This window comes from Grampus griseus, assembly GCF_964374135.1.
Source record: "Grampus griseus genome assembly, chromosome: X".
NCBI lineage: Eukaryota > Metazoa > Chordata > Mammalia > Artiodactyla > Delphinidae > Grampus > Grampus griseus.
Window position 1 is genome coordinate 99,237,223 of NC_138999.1, and position 19,960 is coordinate 99,257,182.

General features: G+C 38.8%; 2 protein-coding genes across 5 annotated transcripts in view; one reads left to right on the forward strand and one right to left on the reverse strand.

Moving 5' to 3' along the window:
* The window catches only part of PLS3 (plastin 3), an 89,616-nt gene that overhangs the window by 14,053 nt on the left and 55,603 nt on the right, over positions 1–19,960 (forward strand). Inside the window, exon 1 of one of the 4 annotated variants that reach the window (XM_082681696.1) lies at positions 17,577–17,652. The exons of 2 other annotated variants lie outside the window; for them this stretch is intronic. The gene's annotated coding sequence lies outside the window, so the exon portion shown is untranslated. Of the gene's footprint in view, positions 1–17,576; positions 17,674–19,960 lie in introns of those variants that run through there. One more of the 4 variants, XM_082681695.1, reaches the window with a different exon arrangement.
* Positions 12,315–12,757, reverse strand: LOC309817607 (ferritin light chain-like; the record flags this gene model as incomplete). The annotated part of the gene is made up of 2 exons (XM_082646886.1): positions 12,315–12,517; positions 12,580–12,757. The coding sequence occupies 2 exons, from the start codon at positions 12,755–12,757 to the stop codon at positions 12,315–12,317; spliced, it is 381 nt and encodes a 126-aa protein (XP_082503012.1).

Consider the following 19,960-nt stretch of genomic DNA (forward strand, 5'->3'; position numbering starts at 1 on the left):
TATTACGGTGCACAGGCTTCTCATTGCGGTGGCTTCTCTTGTTGTGGGCCACAGGCTCTGGGCATGCGGGCTTCAGTAGTTGCAGCACGCGGGCTCAGTAGTTGCAGCTTGCGGGCTCTAGAGTGCAGGCTCAGTAGTTGTGGCTCACGGGCTTAGTTGCTCCGTGGCATGTGGGATCTTCCCGGACCAGGGCTCGAACCTGTGTCCCCTGCATTGGCAGGCGGATTCTTAACAACTGCACCACCAGGGAAGCCCCGTTTCCTGTTTCTTGATGCTCAGTAGCTTATTATCATCAACTTGTTCCCAACACTACCTTATTCCTTAGTAATATTTCTGCTTGAATAATGGAAAGCCTGTAAAAGTTCTATAATCACCTTTTTAAAAACTTGTATAACAGATTTATACAAAATTCCTTGTTTATACACATTTATTGAATACCTAGTATAAGGAACAAAAGTAAGCAGTATTAAGTATTGCAGAAGTAAATGACAAATGCTTTGAAACACAATGGTTTTCAGTCAACCTAAAGCATTATTGAGCACATCTAATATTTAATTTTTAAATTTACGCTTCAAGGGCCTTCCCTGGTGGCGCAGTGGTTGAGAGTCCGCCTGCCGATGCAGGGGACGTGGGTTCATGCCCTGGTCTGGGAAGATCCCACATGCCATGGAGCGGCTGGGCCCGTGAGCCATGGCCACTGAGCCTGCGCGTCCGGAGCCTGTGCTCCGCAACGGGAGAGGCCACAACAGTGGGAGGCCCACGTACCGCAAAAACAAACAAACAAACAAAAATTTACGCTTCAAATATGAAATACATACACAGAAAAAAATTCAAAAGCTATAAAGGGACATAAAGAAAATAAACCTCCTGCCCCTGACTCCGATCCCCCATTTCCCTTCCCAGGATGTGACCATTAGTACTGGTTGCTTGTCTATCCATCCAGAAATAATATTGAGTACATTTGACACTTGACATTTTCAGAAGAGCTTTGTGTTTTACATTTAGAAAGTTCAGCAGTAAGTTTGAGGGAGTCTTTACCTTTTGACTCTTCAGGAATGAACATGAGAAGGAGGGATTATCCGAGGATGGTAACAAGAATCAGTTACAGAGCAGAGTTTTTCTTTCAAGAACCCTTCAGGTCAATATAGCTAATGACACCTAGAACCGATCTCTGCCATTGTCTTCTGTATTCAACCCACAGAGAAGTTTCTGGACCTAGTTGCCTTATTCTGGGCAGGCCAACTAGGAAAGGCTAGGCCTCCCTGAGAGAGGAGGGCTGCAGTTCAGTCAAGAAAAGATACAATTTCCCGGAGACCCATTTAGAACTTCCTATTTAATTACTTAATTCATTTAACAGGCCTTTATTAATCATCAACAGTGTGCTAGACACTGTTATCACTAAGATAAATAACATAATGTGCCATCGTTTGAAGACCTCAGAGTCTAATCCAGCCACTGATTTTTGCAGATGAGGCGACAGAGGTCTAATGCAGTGTTGGACAGTGGGGGCATGGGGTCTCCTGATACCTAATCCATCACTATTCTTGCCATAAATTTAAATACCACATCCAGAGTCCAGCGTGGTTCACTAGGAATGCCTCTTCCACCCTGAATCAGTTTATACAATCTGGAGTTTTCTTTCAGATGTTAACAAAATGGCAAATGCCATGTCTTTAAAGTTGACATAAACTCTCTGAAACTCACTTCACCTATAACTTAAGCAACATTATTTAACTCGACCAACTCTTCCATAGCTAATGAAAATTCATTAGTAATAGCTTTGAAGTGGTAAATTATTTTCTAGGTTGTATCTTCAACCAAAGTACTCTTATGCTTACAAAGCTGCAGTCCTAATCATTGATCTTAAAGAGTTTCCTACATTGTATTGCATCCAAAGGATTTTTTTTTTTTCAGTACGCGGGCCTCTCACTGTTGTGGCCTCTCCCATTGCGGAGCACAGGCTCCGGACGCGCAGGCTCAGCGGCCATGGCTCACGGGCCCAGCCGCTCCGCGGCATGTGGGATCTTCCCGGACAAGGGCACGAACCCGCGTCCCCTGCATGGCAGGCGGACACCCAACCACTGCGCCACCAGGGAAGCCCCCATCCAAAGGATTTTGAAAACTCTAATGCCAATATATTGGATATACATTGTAGGATTTATCACTCTTTTTTTTTTTTTTTTTTTTGCCATACCGCGTGGCTTGCAGGATCTTAGTTCCCCGACCAGGGATTGAACCCGTGCCCCCTGCAATGGAAGTGCAGAGTCCTAACCACTGGACCTCCAGAGAATTCCTGGATTTATCACTCTTGGTTTCTTCCAAACTGGATTTTCTCTCTCAGAGAGCATTTCCCCTTTTGTACACTCCTCACCAAGAAAAAAAATTCCATTTTATTCATTGATTCATTCACTTATTCAGATATTTACTGAGTGCCTCTATAGGTCAAGTTATTTTCTAGGCACTGGGGATTATACCTGTGACTGAAACAAATGAAAATTACCATCCTTATGAAGCTTACATCCTACTAGGGGAAGATACAAAATGAACAACGATATAGTATATTCGATGGTAATGTATTATGGAGAAAATTAAAGTTGAGGGTATAGGGTGTGGGAAGAGTGCATTGCCATTTCAAATCATGTGGTCACAGGAGGCCTCACTGAAAGGAAGATATTTGATGCAAGACATGAAGGAGATCAAGGAGTGACTATCTGGGGAGAAGTGTCACTTAAGTAAATATTTCTAATAACAGATACCAAAATTGTCATGCATTGGTGGGTTCTTGCCCTGAAATTCTCCTTTATATCAGCTTGTTATTTTGGTATTGAACAGAAAAAATATCGTTTACCCAGATCAAATACTCTAGTGGAGTCATGAATTGACCATATATGCTAAGACTATAGTGTCAGTAGTTATGTCTATAGTATTTTGGAAAAATTCGTGGCAATAATGTTTAAAATAGGATATGAAATTATTGCATATAAGTTTTCTTCCCTTTTCCTATCCACTATATACTATATACTGTGTATATAGTATATATATATATATATATATATAATATATACTATATTCTGTGTTTAATTCTGAGTTGGATTTTTTAATTGAACTTTTTACTTTGCAGAAATTGTAGACATGTACTTGTAAGAAATAACAAAGAGATCCTGTGTGCCCTTTACTCAGTTTCCCCCAGTAGTAACCTCTTCAAGACCATAGTACAATATACCCAAGCCAAGATGTTGACATTAATACAGTCAAGATGCCGAACAGTTCCGTCACCACTAGAATCCCTTTTGTTACCCTTTTGTAACAGCATGCACTTCCTTCCACCCTCCCCTGCACCTGCCCCATCTCTACCCCTGAAAACCACTAGTCTGTTTCCCATTTCTATAATTTTGTCATTTCAAAAATATTATGTAAATGAAATCAGAGTATGCAATCTTTTGGCTTTTTTCATTCAGCATAATTCTCTAGCGATTCATCCAAGTTGTGTATATCAATACCTTCCTCCTTTTTGTTGCTGAGTAGTATTCCATGGTGTAAATGTACCATAGTGTTTTTAACCATTCACACATTGAAGGACATCTGGGCCATTTCTAGTATTGGCTGCTACAAATATTTGTGTACAGGCTTTTCTGTGATTGTAAATTTTCATTTCTCTGGGATTAATTCCCAAAGAATGCAATCTCTGGGTCATATGAGAGCTGCATGTTTAATTTTATAAGAAACTATCAAAATGTTTTTCTGTAGTGACTTGTACCATTTAATCTCCTACCAGCAATGTATGAGTGACTCAGTTTTTCTACATCCTTGCTAGCACTTAGTATTGTCACATTTTTATTTTAGCTATTCTGATAGGTGTGTAGTGATATCCCATTTTTGTTTCATTTTGCATTTCCCAGTGGTTAATGATGCTGAGCATCTTTTTATGTGTTTGTTTCCCATCTGTATATCCTCTTTGGTGAAATATCTGTTCGTGTCTTTTGCCTATTTTCCAATTGGATTGTTTTTTAATGTTGAGTTTTGAGAAGTCTTTATATATTCTAGATAACAATCCTTTGTCAGATATGTGGTATACAGCTATTTTCTCCTAGTCTGTAGCTTGTCTTTCCATCCTCCAAGCAAGGTCTTTCACAGAACAAAAGTATTATTTTGACAAGGCCAAGTTGATCAATGTTTCCTTTTATGGATTGTCTTTTTGATGTTATGTCCAAGCCCTCTTCACCAAACATGGTTCCTGATGAATTTTTCAAAAAATTTTTTCTAAAGTTTTATGGTGTTATGTTTCACATTTAAGTCTGTGGCCCATTTTGAGTTAATTTTGGTGTAAATCTTTACACAATATTACACAAAATGAGGTCTAGGTCAGAGTTCTTATTTTTTTCCCCTATGGTTGTCCAGTTGCTGTAGCACCATTCCTCCACTGATGAGCTTTTGCACCCTTGTCAAAAATCAGTTGAGCTTATTCGTGTGGGTCTATTTCAGAGTTCTCTGGCCTGTTCCATTGTTCTGCATGTGTTGCTCTGTAACCACACTATCTTGATTGCTGTAGCTACAAGGAATGACTTAACACCAGGCAGAGTGAGTCCACCCAGTCTATTTTTCAATAAAGTTTACCTGTTCTAAGACCTGTTTATTTTCCACATAAATTTTTAGAATAAGCTGGTCTATGACCACAAAAAACTGTGCTGTCAATAGGAGTTACATTAATAAATTAGAATTTTGAGATTGCATATGTAATGTTAATTAAGTTAAAAATGGTAATTCCATTAAGGAAGACAATTTAATTTCTTCTATAGTCTCATGCTAGGTCTTATTTTCTAAAGTGGTGCCTACTTTTATGATTTTTAAATCACTGAACAAATATTAATTGGTCATTTCTCTTCAGATATAACTTGGATATCTTTTTTTTTAATTGCCAATATTGAAACTTTTTCAAAGGAATGACACATTCTTGATTTAGGTATATAACTTTCAAGTTCTAAATCACTGATATGTTTTTGAATTTTAAAATTATTTGAAGAGTTCTTTCCAGAATTTTTAAAGACTCCTGCCCCCACCTTAGATTTCTCTTTGCAAGACTCCTAAACCTACTGCCTTAAGTATGGTTTACCTCTTCTTTTGTTTCAAACAAATGCATTAACCACATAGCAAAACAGAATATGCCACTAAATCATTGGGATTTAGGGTATTGGAGTTTAGGATGTGTTTGTTAGTCATGAATAGTAAATCAAAACATTTTAAATGAAAACTTTTGTGCATACTCATGCTTTGATCTTTGATTCTGAAAAATAAAATCTTAAAAATTACAAAAAGAGGGCTTCCCTGGTGGCGCAGTGGTTGAGAGTCCGCCTGCAGATGCAGGGGACACGGGTTCGTGCCCCGGTCCAGGAAGATCCCACATGCCGCGGAGCGGCTGGGCCCGTGAGCCATGGTCACTGAGCCTGCGCGTCCGGAGCCTGTGCTCCACAAGGGGAGAGGCCACAACAGTGAGAGGCCCGCGTACCGCAAAAAAAAAAAGGGCACTTGGAAACTTACTATTAGGGATTAAAAAAAGAGGACTGTTAAACTGATTAGGGCTGAAGAAGAAAGGAACAGAAAATGTCACCTTGTTTGGGTGCGGGAAAAGTGAATGAGATCATGCTTTCATTTCTGTCTTGCTTTCTCAAGATAAAGCTTTTCCACCCTTCTTTCTGCTTCATGATTCAGGGTGGAAGCACCAAAAAAACTTGGCTCTCTTTCCCATCCTGTTTTAAATTGGCTTTTATTGTTTTAATAAATATGTCACTGGCAGCCTATAACATTATGAATATGGCATTAAGTGGTTATACTCAGAAAGCAGGAATTTGAAAATCACAGTCCAGATATACTACCTTAAACACAATTAACAGAATTACTTCTCAATAAGGAAAACTTACCTAAGTTATAGCATGTGGCTCATATAGTTTTAGTATAATTATTACAGTGAAATTTACTACCACTAAGCATTGTGTACAGAGTTCTGAAAGGACAAAAATGCGATCCAAGAATAGTAAGCCAAGATGTCATTCAAAAATAAAGGTACTAGGCAGTTCCCATGAATATAAAAGAACTCGTAGAAAAGAGAAATACTCGAAAGTGAAATTCAGCCAATTAAAAAATAGGGCAAAATTAAGATTTTAAGAATAGAGGAGTTTTGGTAAAAGGATGTATGATGATCATTTAAATACAGAATTAATACTGAAAAAAAATTTACTACCACTAATATCAGTGATTTGTTTCTTCCCCATCTACTCCTAACTTTGTTTAGGTTAATAGTCACAGCTACAGCAAAACCTATCCTGTGATGGAAAAAAAGTGTAATTTAAGGAAGAATGCAGTATAATGGTACTCATCAAACAGATATTCCAACTTCTTTCTTCACATATCGCTTATCTGCATTTTTGTATTTGGTCTAATGAGAGACCTTTAAAAGCTCATTCTCTAAAGCAGCGAATTCTCAGAGCCAGCGAGCCTACCATAGTCTACCCCATCAAAAGAACCCTGCTAATGGCTTAGCCAATTTCTGAGGTAAGAGTACCAGGGAGAGGGATAAACTGGGAGAAGGAAGAAGTTGCTCTTGCATGGATGACTTTTTGCTAACAATATGATTTTTAGCAAGCAAAGGCCACAAAAGTTGTTTGATTTGTGGCAGAATTAATTATGAGACTTTTTAGCTGTACCAGGTTAACAGATTGCCAAATAAAATACTGAGCAAGCAAAACTGGTCAGTTATAATTCAGTGTCTAGAAATCTGAGCCAGCATTAGTGTTATGTTTATGGATTCAACTCCATCCTCAAAGAAATGCAGTCGGGGTATCAGCAAAAATAAAATAAGAGTTATGGGGTATCTCCCAGACATTTGAATAGAAAGGGCACATAACACTGTGTGAGACCACAGTATTTTTGCAGCCAATCTTAAGGATAAATCTACATTGTATTCAGGATGCTGTGTTGGGCCAAAACTTAACAATGACCATTATGTGTAGAAAATAGCAACCATTGTTGTTGCCTTAAACTCTCTCTGGAGATTAAAAAACATTTTTAATTAACCTAATAAAACCCCAATGGCAACATAACCAAAGAAATTAACATAACAAGAGAAGAATGTGTAGAAGCAGAAAACCTAGTGCAATTGTTGAGTTACCCTGGCAAAGGAACCCTGAACTATGTGAAGCTAGTGACTGTTTACTGTTTTGTCTAAAAAAGCAACTCCAAAAGTATACACATACACACAAACACACACACATTTGGATTTTTCAGCTAGATCTTTAAGCGGGCTGTTTCATGACAAGCTCCCAAAGAAATGGAATTAATTTGTGGTGTGTTTTTGTTTTGTTTAATTTATTTATTTATTTTTGGCTGCGTTGGGTCTTCGTTGCTGCACATGGGCTTTCTCTAGTTGCGGCGAGCGGGGGCTACTCTTTGTCGTGGTGCACGGGCTTCTCATTGTGGTGGCTTCTCTTGTTGGGGAGCATGGGCTGTAGGCGCGTGGGCTTCAGTAGTTGTGGCTGGCGGGCTCAGTAGTTGTGGCTCGCGGGCTCTAGAGCGAGGGCTCAGTAGTTGTGGCGCACGGGCTTAGTTGCTCTGTGGCAGGTAGGATCTTCCCGGACGAGGGCTCGAACCCGTGTCCCCTGCATTGGCAGGCAGATTCTTAACCCCTCGCCACCAGGGAAGTCCCTGTGGTGTGTTTTTAAAGTGTTTATATATATATGTGCTTGCAAGAATTACACGGAGGAATTAGACCGACAGAGTACTTGGTGATTCTTGATGTGAATATTGGCAACCTTAAAGATGTTTTATTAGGCAACAAGGCAACAGTTTTCCTCTGTCTTCACAATAATAGCAGAAGTCAGAAAATATTCCACATGCAAATATATCTGAACCTCTTCATGAATGCATTTAACACTTTGAAGTGATGGCAACATCTGGTAACAAGTAGAAACCAGCGTCTTATAAACTGTGGTTTCATGTTACCACTTCATCTGAATTAGTCATTTAAAGGAGTTTTATAAGTCTTCCTAAAAACTGACAAGGTTAATCTTGGACTAGGGCAGACAGGCAGGAAATGCTGAAGCGGCTGTTTCTTTTGAAGGTTTTGTGATTCCTTGTGAGGTCAAAAAGTAGTCGTTTTAAAGTTAAGAAAGCTAAAGCATTGAGATCTTGACAGCTTAAGTGCGATTTTTCTTTTTTGTGTGTGTGGCAATTTTGAAGGAAAACTTGATAAAATTCAGAGTTCTTTATGCCTTCCATTCCACTTTTCTCTGAAATGCCTTTATTTTCGAAAAGTGGAGAATTAGAAAATCATTCAGCTGCCAAATATGATCATGGATTCGGTGCCACTAGAAAGATGTAACCTACCGTTTCTTTGGCTGGATTACTTCTTAGGAATCACCCTGTTTTGTAGGGTTACCCAATGGGACAAGAGTAGATGTCTTTTATGTTTATTTATGTGATTTGCATTAAAAGTGCTAAAAGTTTATTCTTTATTATGTAATACACCACTATAGCACATGACAGTGAGTTTAATTCCTTTAGCATGCAATGTTATTATCACAAATTTATTTAACAGATACTTTTTTTCATTTGAAAGTAAATATTTGTTCCTGAATTTTTTTCTTCATTTTGTTGAGACATAATTGACGTACAGCCTTAAGGTGTACAGTATAATGATTTGACTTACATACATCATGAAATGATTATCACAGTAAGTTTAGTGAATATCTATCATCTCATATAGATACAAAATAAAAGAGAAAGAAAAAATTTTTCTTCCTTGTGATGAGGACTCTTAGGATTTGCTCTCTTAACTTTCATATATAACATACAGCAGTGTTAATTTCTCATATTGTACATTACATCCCTAGTACTTATTTATCTTACAGCTGGAAGTTTGTACCTTTTGATTGCTTTCATCCAATCCCCCCACCCCCACCCTCCTTAACAGATACTTATTGCGTGCCTACTGTGTGCCAGGCACTGTTCTAGATGCTTGAGATAGATTGGTGAAAAGACAAATCACTGCCCTCATTGAGCTTAATAAATATTAAAGATGAAAACAGTGGAGCAATTTTAAATCCTTTAATCTATCACTCAGCTTTTAAAGACCTACATTGAATGAGTTTTGAGAACTCTTGCACATTTTACCTGAAGTTTGAATAGGGAAAAATTGATAATTTGTTTGGAATATATGGCAATAAGCTGGAAGATGATAGTTAAAGTAAATGTTTGATTTTTTTGATTCTCACTTTTATTTTTCATTTATCAGTGTTAAAATTAGACCCCTTGAGTAACTGAGGAATGTTATTGATTTAACTTGTGGATTTATTCTTTAGGATGGTCTTAATTTATACGGGGGGGCGGGCGGTGTGAATGGACATAGTAGCCCTGAAAATTAAAATATGGAATCTGTAACTGCTGTCTTCTTTCATTGGAAGAATTATAGAATACTTAATGTATTTAATGTTCACCATGGGAAGTGAATGTATTGCTCAGTTATTTTTGCCTATGTGAGTAGTACAAGAGCTGACTCAAAGGAGATGACATGATGGTTCCTGTCCTGAAGTAAAATAAGATGATGGGGTTGTGGTGGAAAAATGATGTGGTCATGCCCATATTTGCTCACATCTCTTGTTGGTTTCCTTTTATAGAGGAAAACCAAAGAGAGTCTCATTTCTTATTTTTTAAGTTTCCTTTTTGTATTTTCTTTTCATGCCAGTTTCCTTTTTTTTCCCTTAAAATTGCATTATCCTGATTTGCAGTTCAGTTGGCTCAAGCTGTGCTTTGTAATAGTATAAGTACCCCTTAGAATGGTCATAGTGGAGGCATTATACCCATTTTAGGGAATCAATTACATATATGGACACAGACACTCTGAGCTCCTTGAATGTAAAAGGCATATTTCATAAATCTTTCTATTTCCTGATGCCATCTAAGTACAGTGCCTTTTACAGAGTGGATGTTCATTCAGTGTTCGTGGTAACGAATGAATATGAGTCAGGAATTTTATTTTTGCTTTCCAAAATACAAAATACTTTTTTATAAGCTCATGGAATTTTTAAAAGCTTACTTTTATGGAAAATTTCAAACATACAAAGTAAAATAGCATAAGGAACCCCCCCACAGTTTCAACAGTTTATCAATATTTGATGTTCTTATATTTCATCTTTTCTCTCCCCTTTTTTGTTGTTTGGGATTTGCTTTCAAATAACCTGCATATTATTTTACACATAAATACTATAGTTCACTTCATTTTTAATATTTTAAAAGTTATAATTCTGCATTTCATACAGAGTCTAACTTTCAAAGCCTTTCTTTTCTAGTATCAGAGAAAGAAACTGTTACTGATTATCAGAAGAAAAATCTGATTTGCTACATATGAACTGGATATTTTTAAGTAGTTTTATAACATATTGTCTTTCTTAATCTTTTAAAAAATGTATTAAAAGTTTCTAAAAACTACACTATCGTGATAAATTCCCATCTCATGGACATGAACCTGATTCTGCAAAATATTCTTTGGAGTAAATAAGCTATAGATTGGTCCCCTCAGAATTGATATTAATCAATGAATTCTTCTTTTCACAGTTCAACAGAACAGAACTCGCGTTAAAACCTATTCTGGTAATTGCATTCTCAGTTTTGAAATTTCTTGTTAAAAACCTATGGACCTTATGTTTTTTGTCTCTAAAATTAGATGACTCCATCATAAATATTACCAAATAAAGCACCAGTTCTCAATAGAAAAGTATGCCACAGAGTCCCTTGGAGATCAAAATTACTTGTATAATAACACTAAGATGTTCTTTGCTTTTTCACTATACTGACAGAAGCAATGGTGGGTAAAACTGCTAGTGCCTTAGCCCCACACTGTATGAGTAGTCTTTGTATTCAACACCATACCCTTCCTGTTAGAAACATACCTATAACATGCAGTTCATTAATGAATGTCCTTGATTAAGCAGGAAAAATTAATTTTATTAAATCTCAACTCTTGGGTATACATCTTTTCAATATTCTGTGTGATGAAATGGGAAGTACATAAAAACATTTCTGCTGCATATGGATTTACAATGATTGTCTTGAGGAAAAGCACTTGTGCAGTTTTTTGATTTGCAAGCTAAACTAGCTGCACTTTTAGAAAACAGAAAACCATTTTTACTCGAAAGAGCGAATGACGCATTAACTGATAATTCAGACCTGAATATTTGGCAGATATGTTATCAAAAGTGAATCAAGTGTGCTAGTCACTGCAAGGAAAACGGCTGGGAGTATTTGTTGCCAATGATAAAGTTAGAGATTTCAAGCAAAAATTCAAATTCTTGAAAACTTGCGTCAGCCACCATACATCAATACTTAAGACTTTTCTAATGAGGTTGGTGGTGTTTTTAATGGAAGTGATTTGTTAGATATTGTAAAATGAAGTGTGACAACACATCTGTACTAGTCAAACAGTATTGTTCCATATGATCAGTGCATGATGTTCTGAAATCAAGCATGGGTAAAAGGTCCATTTAAAGTGCAAGATAGGGGCACGGGTTCGTGCCCCGTTCCAGGAAGATCCCACATGCCGCAGAGCAGCTGGGCCCATGAGCCATGGCCGCTGAGCCTGCGCGTCCGGAGCCTGTGCTCCGCAACGGAGAGGCCACAACAGTGAGAGGCCCGCGTACCGCAAAAAAAAAAAAAAAGTACAGAAAAATAAAGTGCAAGATAGACCAATGGATTTTAACGTTAACAGAGTATGATAACGTCATTGATCTGATATCAGATTCCACACTGCAACAACTATTTAAGAAACTAGCACTTACCCAGTTTTGGCGTGGTATTATAAAGAAGAATATCCATAATTATCCGAAAAGGCTCCTAAAATACTTCCTTTTTCCAAACAACGTATCTGTGGGAGGCCCTGTTTTCTTCATATACTTGAATCAAAACAACATATTGCAACAGACAATGCAGAAGCAGATATGAAAATCCAGCTGTCACTGTATTTAGTTAAACAAAGATGTAAACAATATACTCTTCTATTTTTTTTTCCTGCAAAAACCTTTGTTTCCATTTGGCCCACGGCTTAGGTGAGGGCCCCAGGGTGGTCAAAAAGCTGCCTAGGGCTGCAGAGAGGGGCTTAGGCAGAAGCCCTGACACCAGAGGGATGCAGAGGGGCCCCTCAAAGACCGTTGGGCTGCAGAGGCCCCTGTCGTACTTGAGGGTGAGCCTTTGGAAGGGCTACTGGCTCAGCACCACCCCCCCCCCGCACTCCAACCCCGGCGGCAGCCTGCGCTAGTGGGAGGTGAGGTTAGTCAGGTGGTCGCCATCTGCTTGATGAGTTTCAGCTGCTCCTCCAGGCAGCGGCTCTCCAGGAAGTCACGGGTGGGTGTCTGCGCGGCCAGAGCCCAGGGGTGCAGGTCCACAAGGGCCTGGCTCAGGTTCTTCTCCAGGGCTGTGGCAGCTTCCTTATTGTCCAGAGTTTTACCCCATTCATTTTGGGACGGCTTCTGCGCTCCTGGAAGAGGGCACAGCCACTGTGCTGGTTTTGCATCTTCAAGAGATGCTGGGCGCCCTTGCCCTTCTCAATGGTGGACTCAGCAAAGAACTGGCCCACGTCCTCCAGAGCCACATCATCGCGGTAGAAATAGAAGCCCAGAGAGAGGTAGGTGTAGGAGGACCCAGATGCAGGTTGACCCCTGTGGTTGACGGCTGCTTCCACCTGGGTGGAATAATTCTGACAAATCTGGGAGCTCATGGTTGATCAACAGTAAGGAGCTAAGCTCCAAAAAAAACGGTGCTGGCTGGTTCCGGAGGCTGAGGACGGCATAGTGGTTGGTTCCTAAGGGTGTGACTGGAAAAGAGGTTCCAGGGTGATTGGAGGCTGGAAAAGGGGGCGTCCCTGGGTCTGTTCCATTCAAACAGTGTTGAAGCAAGAGACATCCGCAGGAGCGAGGCATGCCCTGCCTCTTCCCACTACATTTTTTAAAAATATAGTTTTCATTTTAAAATGTTATTTATATTAGCATGAGGTGGGTTTAATTTTTTTAAATAAATATCTTTAAACTTTCTTAGTTGTAACTTCTAATATGATAAAGACACTGATCTAACCCATATATCAAAAAGCTCTTTGGGGTCCTCAGGTCCTGAGGCCAAAAAGTTTAGGAGCTGCTCGGTTAGTTGGGTTTTTTTGTTTCTTTTCCTTCCCTATCCTTTTTTTGAATGAGAGACTCTCAGGATAGGAAGGTGTAGAGCATATGAGTTATTTCTTTGTATGATTTTATTAGCTATGAACAGAACACAATGTCCCCCCCAGTTTCATTGAAATATAATTGACATATAACATTGTATTAGTTTAAGGTGTACAACGAAATGATTTAATATATGTATATATTGTGAAATGATTACTACAATGAGTCTAGTTAACATCCACCACCCCACAGTTACTTTTTTATTCTTGTGATGAGAACTTTTAAGATTTACTCTCTTAGCAACTTTGAAATATGCAGTTCAGTGTTGTTAACTGTATATAGTCACCACAGATGTCTTCCAAATCACTTCCTTATCCCATGTGTAGTTCAACTGATAATTTTTGGAGGACCCATGCTTTAAATTCTTCTATTTATTTCAGCCTTTTTTTTTGCGGTACGCGGGCCTCTCACTGTTGTGGCCTCTCCCGTTGCGGAGCACAGGCTCCGGACGCGCAGGCTCAGCGGCCATGGATCACGAGTCCAGCCGCTCCGCGGCATGTGGGATCTTCCTGGACCGGAGCACGAACCCGCGTCCCCTGCATCGGCAGGCGGACTCTCAACCATTGCGCCACCAGGGAAGCCCTATTTCAGCCTTTTGTTTTAGGGCATTAGGGCAAGGTATATAATTTAATATATAATAAGACATCCTGTTTTAAAAGGTTGATTACTTTGTTATGCAAAAACAGAGCTCACAAATATTTACTGTTGGGGAGACAGCCCTTGGAATATTGAAATTAAGATGTTCTTGTGGCTTATTTAAGCCCCGCCCAATCATCACGTAAACCAGATCTACCTGATTGTTAAAACTGACACAGCCACACAACAGGAAGTTTGTGTACCTAATACTGTTCCTGGCATAAATTTCCTAAACTTTCCAATATGGCCCAAAATTACAGTAGCAATATCCTCCGTGTTAATTTGGTACCTGTTTTACGTTAGATCCCTTTGCTTTGATGTTTCACTCACTGTGAGTGTTATTTGTTTGTTTACTTTATAAGTCATGAAGATGGGTAAAATCCTGTTCCATTAAAGGACGATAGATCACTGTTACTGAAGTGTGGCATTAAGCACAGTGGGAGAGGCCTCCATTGTACGTGTCACACATGGAAAGAATATAACCCGTACTGGGTGTGGTGGGGAGAGGATGATGTTTGAATGAAAGTTGGAAGAGACTTTAAAAATACTGTGTCTAGGTCTTGTGTCCTAACTGCAGATTACACTGATACGTCTATGAAATGCTCATGCAGCTTTGGGTGTGCCTCTTTCCTTCCTTTCCACCCTGAAGGGTGTATGTGTCCATAGGTGCATGTGTGAACTTTTAACTTTATGGATTTGTTTGTAACATTTGAGAGAGAGTGAGAGCTTGTGCACTTTACATGTACAGATAAAACATAGGTTGGTTTCTGTTGACTTTCCCCAGCATTCATCATGATGAATTTGGAAATGTAAAAGTTGTTTTCATTCTGTGGCCTGCTTATAAAAATGTGCAATGGATTACATAACCCTTGCCACCATCTTCTGTTCCCAGAGCAATTTTCATTACCCATAGTAAAAACAGAGATGCTGTTCACACACATACTCACACACATACACAAACGCCAATACCCCCCCCTTTGCCCCGCACACCTGCACGTACGTCATATGATGAGACATTTAGAAGGTTACAGCATGGGCTGCAGGCCAAAACTGGCTGAACTACTGATGTGATACAGCAGTCTTTCAGGAAATGTCCTGGTATTTACTAAGTAGAAGATGTCCATTTTTAAAGGGAGTATCCATTCCTAGAACTTTCACCACAATATTTTGCAGTTGAAGTGAATTCTATCATGTTATGGTGAATAGACTTTAAAATCAACAACTGGGTGTTGACAGATTTCACTGTGATCAAAGATTAGCCTTAGAGTTCAGAAAGCTAGAAAGCATATACATTCCAGATGACCAAGAAAGGGAAAGACAAGGAAGCTGTTTCTGGGTAGCGTGATCATTGAGGAAGTTATTTTTTTTTAATTTTTGGCTGCATTGGGTCTTCATTGCGGCGAGCGGGGGCTACCCTTTGTTGCGGTGTATGGGCTTCTCATTGCCGTGGCTTCTCTTGTTGCGGAGCACAGGCTCTAGGCACGCAGGCTTCAGTAGTTGTGGCACACGGGCTCAGTAGTTGTGGCTCGTGGGCTCTAGAGTGCAGGCTCATAGTTGTGGCACACGGGCTTAGTTGCTCCATGGCATGTGAGAACTTCCCGGAGCAGGGCTCAAACCCGTGTCCCCTGCATTGGCAGGTGGATTCTTAACCACTGCGCCACCAGGGAAGCCCGAGGAAGTTAATTTAATAGCACTTGGGACAGACCCATATAAGTGTTGTGAAGTGACAAGTGTGGCTAAAGAAAAGTAAGGCTGGGGAAACCCAACATTGCTGGCCTGTCACTGATGCTGTCTTCTTACCGGAGGCAATTGCCTGTGCCCCAGTTTTCCCTGGAAATGCATGATAATACATACACGTATACCCTTTCTTCCAGTTAGCTCAAGGTGCTTGAGCATTCCTTACTACCCCACATATTCCCTGACTGGCTACAGGCAGCTAGTGCTATGCTTGTTTCAAAGATGGTGAAACTGAGACTCAGGAAAGTTGAAGAGACTTCATATAGTGAGTCAGCAATGAAAACAGGTGGAAAAACACGTCCTCTGACTCCTGACGCTCTATTCCTTCTGTTCGGGATTGTGTTGCCTTTTGATAGTTCATGCAGTTTTTGTGATTGATGAAATAAAGTGCTTCCATTAAGGAGACAAAATGTAATCCAGTGTCTGCTAATGGTGGTTAGTGATGAGGACAGGAGAACACTCTGCCTCCTGATGTGGGCTGTCCTGATGCTTTTTACAAGTGACTGCAATGTGAGTCGCCTCCTTATTCTGAGATTTCAATGTTAGCATAAAACGCTTCACTTTGTTTTATATTATTTATAAAGGACTGAAGGATCTATTATCTCACTTTCATACTTATTAGGTAGGTAGAGCAGATTAGGTAGGTAGAGCAGATGGTACCATGCATATTATATCCCAGACAGATTATAACGATGGCCGCCACTTACTGAGCACCTTGCTGGAGCCAGACCCCCTTATGCATTTATCTCACTTAATCATCATCGCAACCCTCTGAAGTTCATGGAATTAGTTCCATTTTTATAGATAGGAACCTGGGGCTCAGAGAAGCTAAGTGATGTGTTCATGGTCACACAGAGTTGAAGTCAGTCTGATTCCTAAGGCCCTGATGCTCCCATTGCACTCCATTTCCTTTCAAATGATTGACTTGCCCTATGTCAGTATTAGAAATGGTCTCCTGAACCTAGCACAGTACTCCTATTGATTTATTGTTCTCTCCCATAAAGGGTGAGAACTCATAGCTAACCAGTTGCTTCATTTAACAATTAACTGATTAGAATTGCTAGACCAGTTAAAAAAACAAATTGCAATAATAAGAATATAGCAGTTATCACATACCTAGTGCTTACAATTTACCAGGCTATGATCTAAAATTTGAACGCACATTAAATCATTTGAGCATCACAACAATGTACAAAACAGTTATCATTATGTGATGTAGTTACTATTATCATCCCTGGATGAGAAAACAGGCACAAGAGCTTAAGCAGTTTGTCCAAAGACAACCTAGAAAATTGTGGAGACAGGATCTGAACCCAGTCTGGCTCCAGAACTCTAAACTACTCAGCAGTACTGCCTCTCAATAGAAAATTCAGTTCGTCAAGTATTGGTTTCGTTCCTGTATGCTAGGCTGGTAGAAAATATAGTTCCTACACTTAACAGCTTATGTATTCAACAGAAAACAAGATATAGATACTCGCAGTTAATGCTCTGACACCTAGCATATGGAGTGTAAGTGTTGTATAAAGACGTAAGTATGGATTGAGATGAATAATAGAACGAAAGTGGTCTGGGACAGTTCATTTGCCTTTCTAAGTAATGCACTTTCCTATGGACGAGTGACTTGGCCTCTGGGGAGAAGCTGGTTCCATGTGTTCTAAAATAAGCAGGTTACTTGGCTAATGTTCAAACTTTAAATAGGTATGTGGGTTGTAGCTATTCGACCTGAACCAACTTTAAATTCCCTTGTGTTCTTGCATGATTTCAGTGGAGCTGCAATGAAAAAATTCACTTTTCTCTAAATGTTGTGAAGTTCCAATTTGTTAATACTTGGCAAAATACTGTGAGGCTGACAGGAAGGGGATTCGTAAGTATTGTATCATAGCTTTGTCAGGGTGCTCTCTCTCTCTAGCAGGAAGTGTTATGACTTGCTCTCTAAAGTTGCAATTGTGAGAAGAATGTTGGGTTTCCAGATTGGCGTTCTGGGCGTGGGAGGTTCCTTCTGTTTAGTGCTGCGAGAAAGAAACAACAGGTTTGCTCTCATCCCGGAAGGGTAACAATTTTAATATTATTTCGTTAGGCTCTAACTTTTATATTATGGAATATTTAAGCAGAAATTTACTTTAAACATCTCGAAATCCTTATTATGTGTTTGGGTAGTTACACATTTGGAGACGCTTTCTAAATCTTATGTATTCAAGTAGAAGCAAATTTGTTTTAAGAGAAAAATTTGAAGTTTAGAATCTGACTTGTTCTCTCTCTATATATTGTCTTTTCTTTATTTGGGGAATATTTTAGGGACTTTGTACTTTTTAAAAATTGGTTTTGTAATCCTAATTATATAGCTGTATCTATCAAGTCAGATGCCAAAGGTTTAAATGACAGAAACTCTTACTTTATATCTTGGGGGTGGGGCGAAGGGGAATGGAATTTCAAATACTTTTGATCACTGTTAAATGGTTTTTCAAAATTCTGTGAAATAGAAGTTGAGGGTAGCTGTCATGACAGAATATGGCAAACAGATTGATATTCTACTCTTACAAAATAACTTATGACAAACAGTTGTACTGGTGTTTATTCATACTTGCCAAAATACATGAAAATCATTGGTGATGAGATTTTGGTGGTGTTACTATAATATGGTAGTGATAGTGATTTCTGATGCTCACAAACTCACCAGAGTTTTCTATCACATAGTGATCATATGTTTTATTTCTCCTATTTCAATATAGCTGGTTGTATAAATCTCGACTCCGAATCAAGGGTAACCTCTCAAATTAGTTGTACTTAACTACACCCGTATGAGGTAAAAAGTGAAGTATGAAACAAAAGAGTCTAGTTTTCTCAATTAACAAGTACCATATTTGAGAACATATAAGCAGGGTATGTTACACTGCAAGAGGCCATTTTAGTGACTAATAGATAAACTTCCAGCTTAGCTCAAAGTCTAAGCTGAAATTTTATCTCTAGTGATTTCTGAGTTGTACATCATAATATTTTGTCTTGAGTTAACTGGTCTGATCTTGCCTTGTGAGAGGTATATACCTGAAGGTTGCCCTTGGCTTCCGTGTTATTTTTCACAGGAAAGGAGAATGGAACTACTCCTCAAGTGTGATGGTTAATTAATTTCATTAGCAGCAGATATGTTTTTTTCATAAATTATTCAGATATTTTTGGAAAATGTCAGAGTTTACTTAGGAAATAAAGGGATTGGACCTTTTAAAAGAAGAATGTGCTATTTCAATCCAAGGAGTTAATACTTCTTAGCTTTGTAAAGATGGGGAAGTAGAGGTATAACTTTGTTGTGTCTTTGGGTTTGATATAGTATTCTTCATAATAGGAAAGGGGGCTTTTAGAATACGGTTAAGATGTATATTAAATATCTACAAAACTCTTGTCTAGCAAGAATTTAAAGAATGTCTTCAATCTGACTTAATTGATGTGAATGTTTCTATGGGAAAAATTATTAACTTATTTTAAAATAGCCATTGCTTAAAGATCTTATCTTTATTAAGACAAAAAGAGGAAAGTAAACTTTTACTTAAAATGGAAGTAGTTGATATTCCTCCAGGAAATGACACAGGATTGGGCACCCTTTGGGGTTTAAGTGACTCACAGATATTGGTACTTGAAAAAAAGATCAATTAGAATCTAGCTTATGCTAGATCCTAGAACAGAATAGAGGTGTTTCCAGGAAATGAACTCATTTAATAGCTAAGTAGGGTGAAATCACTCATGGGATGTCTGGGGTTTGCTTTACAGTAATTCAGGAGGTGGGGGAGAGAGAGAGGGTAGGGGAGGGGGAGATAGGGAAGGGGGGTCGAGAAGGGAGGGAGGGAGGAAGCAAGGGAAAAGAAGAGGACAGGAAGAGAGAATCTGTGGAAATCCTGATAAATCTGATAAATGTAGAATCTGGATGATGGGATTATGGGTGTTTGCTGTACATTTTCTCTTTTGTATACATTGAAAATTTTCATAATAAAATTTTTAAGTACAGCTTTAGTTTGCAGCAATTTACATTTATTTCTAAATGATACATTTATCTATAAATTGCACGTTTGTCAAAACATGATGTGTGCGTGATGTATATTATTGTAAAGGTGAAATGTGCTGCTTGATTGCCAAAATTGTTGCCAAGTAAAAACTGTTTCTGAAAGAAAAAAAAACCTTTGTTTGACTTTCAGCTAAATTCAAAGAACAGGTTGCAAACATCTTGAAGAGTTTTGTAGTATCTTGAAGTATTAAAGACCAGTAGATAGTTAAAGCATGCTAACAGGCCAAGTGCCTGTGAAGAATGTGGGAACATTATTATGTCTTGACTATTTTGTTCCCAGCTTTCT